Source organism: Motacilla alba, chromosome Z, assembly GCF_015832195.1.
Source record: "Motacilla alba alba isolate MOTALB_02 chromosome Z, Motacilla_alba_V1.0_pri, whole genome shotgun sequence".
Lineage (NCBI taxonomy): Eukaryota > Metazoa > Chordata > Aves > Passeriformes > Motacillidae > Motacilla > Motacilla alba.
The window spans coordinates 44,531,010-44,543,928 of NC_052046.1; the positions used below are offsets into that span (position 1 = coordinate 44,531,010).

A 12,919-nucleotide genomic window follows, 5' to 3' on the forward strand; every position below is an offset into this window, starting at 1 on the left:
GGGCTATGACAGCAGCAAGGCATGTTTCCCTGCTACGTCACTCACAGGGAGTGATGAAGGTTGCTGTCTGTCCAGACATTCGTATTTTGCAATTGGAAAAAGTTCCCTTACTGTGTTCCATGCCCATTTGTTCTGTTCCTTGTCTGGACCAGAGTTTTCCCTCTCCAACAGGAAGATTTCATTCTGTTTGCTACAATTGCATCATTTTCCAAGAAACAATTCAACAAGGAAGAAAATGAGGGTACAGTAACAGAAGATCCTTGAAGGGTCTCAAAAACAGATGTTGGGGCAGGAGGTCCTGAGAACAGAGCAATCCACTTCATAGGATTTATTTAATAACTTGTCCCTGATATACCCACTAAATACATGGTGCAGGCATTGTAATTACAGCGACCTCAGTGTGCTGGGAGACAGGGAAGGTGGATGTAAATTCTGTACTGATTGTTAACTTGTATTTGAAAGTGGCAAAACAGCAGCCAAGCTATTACATTCCTGACAGAGGAAAAAAGTATTTAAGAAAATATTTTACATTTTCTAATAAAATAAAAAAGTTCTGGTAAAAACATTTATTTAAGGGCAGGAAGTCAAAAAGCTTGGTAATCACTTTGAAGTGTGGAATATAAAGGGGGGAAAAAAAGAAGACAATGTGACTGGCTTTTGAGAATCCTTTGAATAAACAAACCCTCACAGAGGAGAATCATAACAGAATCCTCCTACAAATTAAATAAATAAGTGTTCCTATGACTTCCATATCTGGAGATGGAGCTCCACAATGTGAGAGACAAACACATGAAGCAGGTAAGATGTGTCATTTATAAAAATGGAAATAGAGAAACAGCAAGAAGAACCCTGACGATGATGCACTGAGCTGATGGATGATTCATCACAAAATGAACCAGACGCTTCTGCAAAAGGCCAGCCAGTGCTCTTAGCTTGCGAACAGCGTAACATCACAAAATTGAGAGGGGGGCTTTACTGTTGGAGTTATGCTTTTACTGGTCCAGTAAACACCACCAGAATCTCAAGACTTGGTAATCAGAATGGAAATCCAGGACCTGCATGTGTGCAAATGGCCATTTTCCCCTGGACTTTGTGGGCCCTTGATTTCTATTACAAATAATCAACACACTTCTACTTTTGATTTCAACCACAATAAAGTTGGTGTTTCAGTGACCTGACATTTGAAGCTAGGTAAATGCTAGTGGAAATTTTGCCTTAAAAGACATTACTTTGGAAATTTCTGTCAAGAAATAAAACCACAGAAGTTGAAACCATTCAAACGATTCTGCAACATTATCTCTGAAGAATGAATGCACATAATAAAGTATGAAGTAGCCACACATCAGTATTCTGGCTTCACCTCTCACCTAACAGCACTCATCTCCAACTATAAATCTTCTGCAATAAGCAACACATTTTTTGCAATCTGATGCAGTACTTCCTCAGAGAGCAGGCAATGCAAGCTGGTCCTTCCATGGTGTGTATAAGCAAAGACACCATCAAAAACAAATGCTACTGGCTGCATACGTGAACAAGGACCAGTTACTTCATAGTTCACCTCCCCTCCATCTCACTTATATTTTGCCAGGAACAAGAATGAAGGCATCACCAGTGTGTAAACAAAAAGAAATTGTAAGGATCTACAGAAAAGGAAAATAGCATCTTCCTTCCTAATGGTACTATGTTGCTACCTTAGAGACTAACAGGCCCTTTTTGTGTGTTTCCCGAGATGTATCAGCATGGCTCTTTGTAGACAGACACTAGGTTTAGCCTGATGTCTCAGCCTGAAAAGAGACACTTACAAAATCCTACCCCATCTGCCCCTTGGCCTTTTCATTTAGCAAGCTTTCATTTCAGCAAGCTCTTTCACCACCCCTGCCAACCCTGAAAGGACATTATTCTAAAGGGCAGCTTTCCATTCACAAAGTTTCCATTCACAATTTTCATACAGCTCAACATTTAGGTTTGGTTTGGGATTTTTACTGCCTCACTGAATAATAGAATAAACTGAGCTGGAATGGGCCCATAGGGATAATCCAGTCCAATTCCTAGCCCTGCACAGGACCATCCACAAGAATCACACCATGTACATAAGAGCATTGTCCAAATGCTTCTTGAACTCTGTCAGGCTGGTGTTATGATCACTTCCCTGGGGAGCCTGTTACAGTGCCCAGCCATGCTCTAGGTGAAGAAGAACCTCTCTCCAATGTTCAGCCTAAAACTCCCCTGACACAACTTCAGGCCATTCCCACACGTCATCACAGACAGATCAGTGCCTGTCTCTCCTCTTCCCCGTACAAGAAAGTTGTTGACTGCAATGAGGTCTCCCCTCAGTCCCTCTCCTCCAGGCTGAACCTCCAAGAGACCTCAGCTGCACCTCATACGGCTTCCGCTTAAGGCCCTTCATAATCTTCACTCCCCTCCTTTGGAAGCTTTGGGGCTTCATATCTTTCTTATACTGAGGGGCCCAAAACTGGCCCCAGCACTTGAGGTGAGGCTGCCCCAGTGCAGAGCAGAGCAGAGCAGAACAATCTCCTCCCTTGCCTGGCTGGTGATGCTGTGCCTGATGCACCTCAGGACAGAGCTGGCCCTCCTGGCTGCCAGAGCACTGCCGACTCATGTTCAATTTGCCCTCGACCAGGACCCCAGGTCCTTTTCTATGGCACTGCTCTGCATTTTCTCATTCCCAGGTGGTCGATACACCCAGGGTTGCCCCATTTGAGATGCAGAACCCAGCACTTTCCCTTGTTGGACTTCATACAGGTGGTGATTGCCCAGCCCTGTAATTTGTCAAGGTCTCTCTGCAGGGCCTCAAGGGAGTCAGCAGCTTCTCCCAGATCTGCATCATCTGCAAACTTGCTTAGTATCCTTCCAGTCCTGTGTCCAGGTCATTTATGAAGATGTTGAAGAGCACAGGGGTAAGGATGAAGCCCTGTGGAACCCCACAAGTGGCAGGTCACACCAGTCTGATGTCACCCCATTCACTGCAGCCCTTTGTGCCTGACCCATGAGCCAGCTGCTAACCCACCACATGATGCGTTTATCCAGCTGTGGGCTGGACATTTTCTCCAGAAGGGTTCTGAGAGAGACAGTATCAAAAGCTTTATGAAATAAAAAAAAAAAAAGATTGCATTAACTGGCTTCTGTTGATCAGCTAAGTGGTTTATCCTGTCATAAAAGGAAACCAGGGGACAAACCTGACTTTCCTCTCATGAAGCTGTGCTGAGTGTGATGATGGTTCCAATGTCCTCCAGGTGTTTTCCAGTACTATTATTCTCAGAATAATTTTCTCTGTAATTTTACCAGGCACTGAAGTGAGATTGACAGACCTGTAGTTTCCAGCGTCATCCTTTTTGCCCTTCTTGAAAATTGGGAAAACATTAGACAGTTTCCAGCCAACTAGGATCTCTCTATACTATTCAAATATCATTCAGAGAAGTTTCGTGATGACATCAGAAATCTGTTTGAGGTTTCCGGGATGAATTTCATTAGGCCCCATATATTTTCAGGGATCTAGCTGGAACAGCTGATCCCACACAACTTCAAGTTTAAATTGGAGTATTCTCACAGTCATGGTCCTCCATCTCAGGGCACTGAGATCCCCCTGGTCTGCCATCCATATTGATGACAGAGGCAAAGACTGCATTAAACACCTCTGCCTTGTCCATGTCGCTGTTTGTGAGATGACCATCCTCATCCTGTAAGATGCTGATGTTATTTCACTTCCTTTTGCCATTAATAAATTTTAAAACATTGTTTTAATTGACACTCTTTTTAAAACACTATTTTTATGCCCCATAGCTCTGGCCAGATGCAACTCCAATTGAGATTTGGCCATGTGAATTTTCTTGTTACAATGGTGAGCAGCGTCTCTCTCTGTATTCTTCCCATGCCATCTGACCTTGCTTCCACTCAGCATAAACCTTACTCTTTTGCCTTAGCTCAAGAAGAAGATCCCAGTTAACCTTCTGCCTCATCTGCTTGACTTCCAACATTTTGGAATTCCCTGCTCCCATGACCATTGGAATGGTGTCTTGATAGTTCAACACAGCCTGTGAAATCTGTGCTTAGTGTGAAGGTAACACAGCACAGAAAACTAGCACCTTCAATTACCATTTCACCCACATAAGTGAAGCTGTTGCCACAGCTTGCCTGATTAGATGAGCACTCGTGCAGAGCTGATCACTTATCTGAACTGCATAGCTCAAATGCTGTTTGAGACTCACATTAGTGAACAGGACATCTTTTGTCTCCTGGGCTATACTGGTTCTGATTTGTATTAAGGTACCTGAGGAATACCCTCAAAAGATAAAGGATATAAATCTTATCCCTGATAAAATTCACAGTAAACAGAAAAAAACCTCACGACAATCTACTCCCTCATCAATCATTCTATAAACATTTAACACTCGAGCCTACATTTCATCCTAACTCACCAAGCTTCTGAAAGTGACAGAAAATGAACTTTGTGTCAAGAACCCAAAGCTAAGAAAATGTTTGATCTTCCAACTTTTACAAGATGCTCTCCAGAGAGAAAGTGTGTGGCTTACTCTGTACAACTGAGTGCTCTGCTCAAAACTAACACTATGCCATTGATCACAACCCTTTGATCTCGATTGTTCACCTCACTGTCAACTTCCTAATCCACTTCATCAGCTTGACTACAAGGTCGTTAGAGGTAACAATGTCAGAATTCTTGTCAAAGTGAAGAACAAACAGCATCCACTGCTCTCCCCTTGTCCATCATACCGAACATCACATCATAAAAGACTATCATGTTGGTCAGGTTACAATTCCTCCTTCATAAAGCCATGCTGATGGACATTGCTACAGCAAAGTGAAACTCAACACAGTGGTTACAAAGAGGTTAACCTTCTGCAAAAGCAAAAGTATGCAATGATTTAAGTCGAGGAGTAAAAAGAGTCCCTCTAACAGAAACTGATAGCACGGGGCAGAAGGCTTACTTCAGTTCTGGAGGCTTGTGCTGTGTTGCCTCCAGCATCAGCACTGGTGGTCTCATCTGTCTTATCTGCTCTTCCACTTTCTCAGACTACATATTTTCCTTGCCAGGCAGTGCCTATTTAGAGTAGGATCCTTTCAGACCCAAGGCAACATTGACTCGCAGTCCTGAGGGGAAAAAGCTCAAAGGTGTAGTCATAACAAATGCCAGACATCTGCTAGGTTGCCGATTCATTCCCACATAGTCCTAAAATGTGGCAGACACCATTATAGATAAAACCTGCTGTCAGATACTCAAAACAATCTCCTAATGCATCTGTCTAAGTTGCATCACTCAATCTGATCTTTAATTCTACCATTTTCCTTCTCATCCTGACATCCACCTCAGTGGTATACAACACAAACAGCTCTGCCGAGAGAGGCATGCCTGTGACAGTAACTTCAGCGTATCAGTTCCTTCAGAACCTACCAATGGAAGGCAATTACCATGATCTGCATTCCTGCAGAATGCAGTCATTCTTTAGAGACTGAGGTTCCAAAACACTAGGCAACAGTTTTACAACACGAGACACTTTGTGCATGAAGATCTTACAATCTCTTCAAACAGGTACATCAGGAAGTCTTGTTTCTATCCTCCATGTTACAGGCTGAGAGCTAAATTCACTAAGGAAGTTCTCGCCAGAAAGAAGAGCCACATCCCAGCATCTGCAATTGCTGTGACTTTTCTGCCTAGCAAGAACACACTTCCTAGGGAAGTAAAGTGAAAAATGAAGAACTTCAGGACTGCATCCCAAATATAAGACCATCCATACCCAAGAAGTAAAAGTAACAATGTTTCCCATATATACCTCAAACTCCAGATAGTGGTCCTTCAGTTTGTAATCATCTACTTCCTTGCCTTTGAGCTTCTTGTCAGGAGGATAGGAGCGATGTTCAGCAAGCTCAGTGGAGATCTGCTTCAGCTTAGCTTCATGGGACTTCAGTTGTTCATCCTTCAGAAACACATTAGGCACTTAGGTGACAGAATCCAAAATATCCAATAAGCATAGAAAAATAGAGAGGTTCCTGTACAATAATACCTCATAGTTTCTTAGATTGATAAGATCTGTCATCCCAAAGTGCTGCCACCAACAGCTCTCTCAAAGGCACTCAAAGTGGCCAAGCTTGCAGAAAAACTTAGCAGCTAGCAGATGACACTGGGAAGGAGAGCAAACCTGTCATCCACTGCCTTGCTGTGAGCAACGGAAGCAGCTTGCTGCCGAGCAATACTGACAACATGACACTTTTGTTCTAACATATTTTTTGTAAATTAATTAAGACTGTTGTGTATGCAGACAAACCAAGGGTAAAATGAGACAGGTGAAGACTCTGCCTCAGGTTATTGAAATGTAAAAGGAGTTCCTTCCAGGATAGAAAAGACATGGAGTCAGGGCTCCTCCTTCTATTTCTACACTGCCAAAAGCTCTCTGATGTGTGGTTTCTATGTGTTTAGAACAATGCAATGCATTCAGAAGAGGAAGGGCTGTCCAGTCCCCAAAAATACCCCATTTTGCTAAGCTGCTACCAGTTTTTATCCCACTGTGCAGTTGGAGAAAGTGAGGAGCTGCTACTCCCACTTTCTAAGCAATTTCCTTTATCATAAACCCAGGCCCACTCACTTCCTCCAGTCCATCTGCCAGCTAACCTTCCCTCATCTCAGAAGATTTTCATCTCCTGCAGGATGGCCTTCTGTCCATTTCTAGGCTTGGATCTGAAATTATGTTTGAGTTAGGTAAGTCCAAAATAGACACATGATCATGCAGATATTGGTGAATTTGACAAGAGGTAGTAGCCAGGTCAGCTCCTGTGTAGGCACCTCACCTCAGAGGAGGGAACAGCTGCCAGGTTGTCCCTCTGTGGTGTAGTTCTGAGTGCAGCCCACAGCTCAGATGAAGCCCACAGTTTCAAACCTAGCTCAGATATGCCTGCACTGCACTGAGTCACACTGGGGACTGAGCCTCTTGGCTCACTGACCTGGAGCTGTAGAAAACAGCAGAAAGGGGGAAAATCTCTACAGATAGCTAAGACCCAGCTAATCTTGTGTTTCAATTCTTTTGCAGGAGAACTGAAGAGAGAAACATGTAGGATAATTTGCCTCTGCCTAAACATGGTAGGGCTGAAACCACTAGCTACTGATCGCCAATAAATTCTTGTTGCTGTTAGTTACTACCCTAAATGTGCAGTCTCTCTCATTAGTGCCCAATCACTCTTTACATTGTGCTGATTCGCTGATCCCAGGGACATCCTGTGATAGTTCTACAGCCTAATGACAGGAGGTCTTTGAGCAGCTATTAATACAGCACTTGTCATTTCCAGGGCACCATCTTTGGAGCTTTTCTGTGTGCTGTGCATTCGCAGAAAAAAAGAAAAAGCCTAACACCCTAGTAGGTCTTTTCTAGACTGGTTGTTCCTTTATATATAGCTTTGTCACATCCCTCTTTGGTTGGACTAACCAAGATCATAAACTGCTTTTGAAAGAAAATCTGGTACAATGATCTTGCACAACCTGTCATCATGTCCAGCCTCTCTTCCTTAACCATGCTAGGTCCTCACTGCACCTCGACTTCTGGCTGACCAGGAACAGACCCTTTGAAGAAGTAGTGTCCATCATGACTCATTCCATAAAATCCTAAACATCAACCACAGGCATCTGACAATTTGTATTTTTTTTCATGAGAAACAGCCTGCTGGCAGCTTTTCCACACTGACAGATGAAAGCAGACATGTTTCTGCTTGCCTTTGAATTTATCTATTTTGAACACTTAACATTCTTCTGCTTATCAAAACCAGCTTATCTTATTCTACTTTTCATGTCTCTCCTTCTTCAAGATACAAACCACAGGGTTGTGATCTATCTTCCCTTTCCAGATTAAATGGAAACAACAAGACTAGGAAACAACATGCTAAGTGGAACAATCATACAGAACAACAGTGAGTAAAAAACCTTCCCTTGGTGACTGGGGGTAAATTATGGAAGCACCATACTGTATTTTTAAAAAGGTATGCATGAGCAAAAACTAAAACCAAAAGGATGAGACAAGCTAGTACCATTTTTTTACATAACATGCTTTAAACTTTAACCCAGAACAAAAAAACGGTTAAGTCAGTCACCACACTAGAAGAAGAAAGGCTGCTGTCATGGAGAGAGAAAAAGCACGGGCAACCTAAAAAGCCCCATATCCTTAGAGAAACACAGATTTTGAGACAGTGGTTTCTAAGGATAGTTGCTAAGCTATGAAGACAGTGAAAAAAAAAACCAACAAATGCATTTAAGAAGCAATCCAGCATGGGCAGATCACTTTAAAAGCTACAGGAAGATGTCATGAAGTATAACCTCTGTCACTCTGTCAATCTGATCAACATAATCAGTATCACGTTCCTGCCAATGCAGGAGGAATTCCAGGCAGGCACTGTATCTCACAAAATACAAAAAGTTATGGGCACAAGTATCTGACACAGCCAGTCTGAGTAAAGCAGAAATATGTGCATTTGTGCAAGAAGCAGTAGAGCTGTGAAACTCCTTGCCATGGGATGCTAAAAGCTTGTGTGATCACAAGGGAAACTGAAGAGATTCATGTAAGACACAGTTTATAAATATATATTATACAGGAAATCCCTGAACTGATAAATGGAGTCTGGAAAATCTAGTGGGAGAAATATAATTGATGCTTGTCTGATGCATCAGCTTTCATTTTTTATCAATTCAATAAGCCAAAGACCAGGAGTATGTCCAATTCTTTTGAAATAAATGGCTTTCATAAACACTCAAATCCAAAAAAAACCCTGTCAATCAGTATCTGAAATGTCCTCTCCAGGGCCATAAGCACAAGAAGAAAATTCTTTATCTGGTACTATTTTCTTCAAAAACATAAATCAATTGTATTTGAGTCTGTTCCTTTTCTCCCCCCACTTCAAATCTTGCATGAGGAAATGAGTAGAGATTCACTATGCAAGCCTTCTCCTCTTAGGACTGCTAGCGGCAACAGCTATAAAACAGTGACAAGGACCACCATCCAGTATCTGGGCAGAAAGAGAAATCATTACCACCTACCCTCTATATAAAAATATCTCACCTGAGATAGCTTTGTTGTAGTGGCTGGCAGGAGTGGGCGACTGAACTTCTTCTGAGAACCAATGGCCGCTGGAAATGGTGGTGCAGAGAAGACAGCAGCCACACAGTTAATCTTGTTGATCCAGGTCTGCATTTCTTCTTGGCTCCTGAGGAAGCAACACATATTAAGCACTTGCTGACTCAGCCTTGTCTACCTCTTTCCATCCCTTCTATAGTATTTTAAAAGTCAGAATAACCAAAACTGGACAAGTCTTATGTCTGCTCCATCTTCCTGCCTATGTTTGCAAGCAGTTAGTGCTAAACAACTCAGTTACAGGCTGGCTTGCAGTTAGGTCCATACCTCACCCTAGCACACATCTTTTCCTAACCCAATCCCAGTAACACAGCTGACAGGGCCAACTAATGCACGGATTCAGACGTCCTAAGGTCTCGGTTGAGCTGGACACCACAGATCTCTAGGAGGTTTAATATGGATCTCAGTAGAAAAGGCCTCAGAAGTAAAAGGCAGGTCATCTGTTATGTCCAGATATCACAACATGAAAAACTTTATCAAATCATCCTTGTATTAAGTAGTAACTTTGTTTCTAACCACAGCATATCTTCTAGAAAGACATCTGGCCAGGACTTGATGACATCAGGAGACAGACAATCCAAGACTGCCTTTGGTCATTCGCTTCAATGATTAATCACCCTGACTATTATAAGTTTGTGCCTTGGTTCCAAATTGAATTTCCTGGAGCTTCAGCTTCTAGCTCCTGCATCTTGTTATGCCTCTCTCAGCTAGATTAAAAAGCCTTTTAAAACCTGATGTTTCTTTCTCATGCATTACTGGTGCACTCTAATCACATCACTACTTAATCTTATTTCTGATCAAATAAACAGATTGAACCTCTTAAGTCTATTTTAACCTGTCCAGGCAGGAATTTATTCCTCCTTCAGCACTGCTTTCTTTCCTCAATGAGTGGCATGAGGAGAGCACTTACTGGGCTTGGAAAAGCAAGACTCTCCAATCTGCTGTTTTAAGCTTGAGGACATTGGGTTTCTTCTCATAGTCTGTTGCCTTGGATGCCAGCGCATGGTGCACACTAACCGCATTCTTCAGATCTTCCTCTGACAAAGCCTTTTCTGGCTTATATTCATCCTGCAGGAGATAGCGGGGGGAAAATTTATGACATTTAATTTCTCCATATACTATTCCTTTTTCCTTAGCCTAGGGAAAAAGCCTTATTCCAGAGCTCAGAAACAGTAATAGAGTATATGAACTAAGTGCAACCTGACCTGTGGTTTCTGCTACCTTTAACATGTTTTCCTTTCTCTTTCTTTCTTTCTTTCTTTGTTTTAGTGTCTTTCCAAGGGAGAATGTCTCTCCATCCTGTCTGCTTGACAGGAAGAGATAAAAGCAGAAAGTATTTGACTATGGCAAGAGCTGTGGATTATTTGTCTTAATATCAAGAATCCTTCATAATCAGCTCCCCAACTCCACTGCTCAGCTACTTAGGTTCTCAGCCTCTACTGCCTGGTTTTAATTTTTCTCAATCAATTACCTTTGTAGGTGCTCCTATGCAAGCCCTCACACTACAGAAGCCTCCTTACCAAGTCCACAAAGAAAATTACAACAAACTCCCTTACATCTCTCTGATGAGGGTCTACAAATGGCAAGCACAGCTCTATCTGGGTTTCTGACGCAGTGACAGTACCACTCCTAACATCAGACGACAAAACCAGGGACTCTTATTTTGCAAGCATCAGCCTGGAAGCAGTCTCTGATCTTCTGAGTGACGGAAGCTGGACAAGGGCATAATGTAGCCACAAGTTCCATCCAAGGCCCACATGACTATAAATGACTTGGGAAAGCCAGAAGCTTTTTGAAAGAAAAGTGATTTTCCAGCAAGGCTGCATCACCTTTTTTTCTGAAGGACAGGCCAAAGCAGTCTGTAATTGACACCATTTCCCCCCCTTAGTGTATCACAGAAATCAGTCTCACCTGGAATATTCACCAAGTGTGACAGCTGCAAAGCAGTGAAATAACTCCCTGCAGGCATGGTAACTATTGATCCTGCACTTGAACACAATTTATGAGATGAGGTTTAGCACGAAGCACAATGGAGGACATGGAGTATGCGCAGGGACAGCACTAGCTTCAACATCCAGGGAGACACCCGCCTGAGAGAAGAGCTGGTTAATGTGCATGAATTCATTTACAGAACTTCTCTGGCAGCACACCAAACAGGACTGCAGCCAGAGGAATCTATGCCATTGCCAAAGGTATCTGAGCTTTCAGCCAGGCTGGGCTGGGGCTCTCCAGGTTGAGTTTCAGTGGATAGGAAGTCACCAGCTACCCTCTTGGGAGGTGGGAGAAAACATCTTGCTCCCCTGTCATGTCTCATCCTTTCTGATGGAGGTCCTGCTAGTGCAGGCCCACAACTTCCCATACTAATGCTCAGACACTTAACCTGAGAAGAGGCAGCTATCCAGGAGTCCTGCCAAACCATCACCTCTATCTGGAGCTAGGCAACGGCGCAACCCACCACAGGTCTGGCAGGCCCAGCAGAAAGGCAGAGCATTACTGCACAGGTGACCAAAGGACAGCCTCCAACCTAAAGTTCTGTGGTATAAGGGGTTTACAAGGGCTGGCAGTGAGCAAAGCCAAATGTCCTTCCTCTCTCATAATTTGAGACTCAGCAAGATTTGCAGGCATCTGTCTGTCTTGAAGGATTTTGCCTATGCTCACTTAAGGCATTCCTTTAAACCTTTTTCAAGGAAGTCTGGCATACCCTGTCTTGAAGATGGAGGAGGCAAGGCCTCAGGTCAAGCCCCTTCCTGTAATGGCTCACAAGCTGATTTATTTGTTGGTAGCTCAGGGGGAAATGACTGGCTCCACTGTCCAGGAAGACTGGGAAAACCTCAGACCCAGGAAATTAACTTAGACAGGCCTCAGACATATGATACTCTATCTCACCTCTTATTACTGCCTAGAGACAGTGTCAGCTATCACTTAGCTAGTTGCCTGCTAGCTTCCTCTGTGACCTGCATCCACTGTCTACAAAGTAGACAGTGGATGGTAACTAAACCTGTTTCAGAAGAAGTCCACATTTGGGCAGCCCCAGAAGCAGCCCTGGTTGATAAACCCTCCTTTCCTACAGAAAGTATTCATGGTAATCCTTGCTAATCCCACCAGATCAGTTGGCTGCAATCTACCTTGACAGCTGGGGCTCTGCCAGCTTCTCCAAAGACACTGATCAGCATACCGGAAATGTCTCCACGTCATTTGCCAGCCTCAGAGAAAGCTGTAGGGACATGAATGTGCTGCCAAAATTCTTTCTCCAAGGCCTTCAACTCTTTTTGACTGGTAGGGAATGCTAGGGGACTAGGAACATCCATTTTTGCCTAAACCGTCAAGGACAGCATGTGCTATGATGTGCTGGTGTCCGCATTCAGGTTGAGCTGAAATGGAAGACAGCTCTCTAAAGTTAGACCAAGACAGTGGCAAGAAATATATATGGAGCCAGAAAGAAACTGTGATCTGTCTGTCAGCTGAAGGCTGATGTGAGTGCTGCATACAATGCAATGGCATGCTGAATTCATCTTTCTCAAACTCCCGGAGAATGACTTTCCCACATCTTGATGACCCAGAGTCAGCATATTTCTAAACACATTTTTGGTAAACCAGAGAATGACATTTGTCTTTTCTTATCAGTCACTGTACCATGGATGGATATCTCCATGCAGCTGCATGTGACAGCTGCAAGATTCTCTTTCAGAAAATCTCACCACCAAACACTTTGCATGAGTCTGGCCTTTCTCTATTTTTTTTTAATTTTTAACAAAGGAAATTTGAGAAAATTTATA

At 43.1% G+C, this 12,919-nt stretch overlaps 1 protein-coding gene across 4 annotated transcripts in view; it reads right to left on the reverse strand.

Moving 5' to 3' along the window:
- The window catches only part of PSD3 (pleckstrin and Sec7 domain containing 3), a 119,963-nt gene that overhangs the window by 9,943 nt on the left and 97,101 nt on the right, over positions 1-12,919 (reverse strand). For all 4 annotated transcript variants that reach the window (XM_038123701.1, XM_038123702.1, XM_038123700.1 and 1 more), the window contains 3 exons: positions 10,054-10,211; positions 9,072-9,216; positions 5,808-5,951 (listed from right to left, as the gene is read on the reverse strand). In XM_038123701.1, coding sequence (XP_037979629.1) covers positions 5,808-5,951; positions 9,072-9,216; positions 10,054-10,211 — 447 coding nt within the window. The remainder of the gene's footprint in view (positions 1-5,807; positions 5,952-9,071; positions 9,217-10,053; positions 10,212-12,919) is intronic.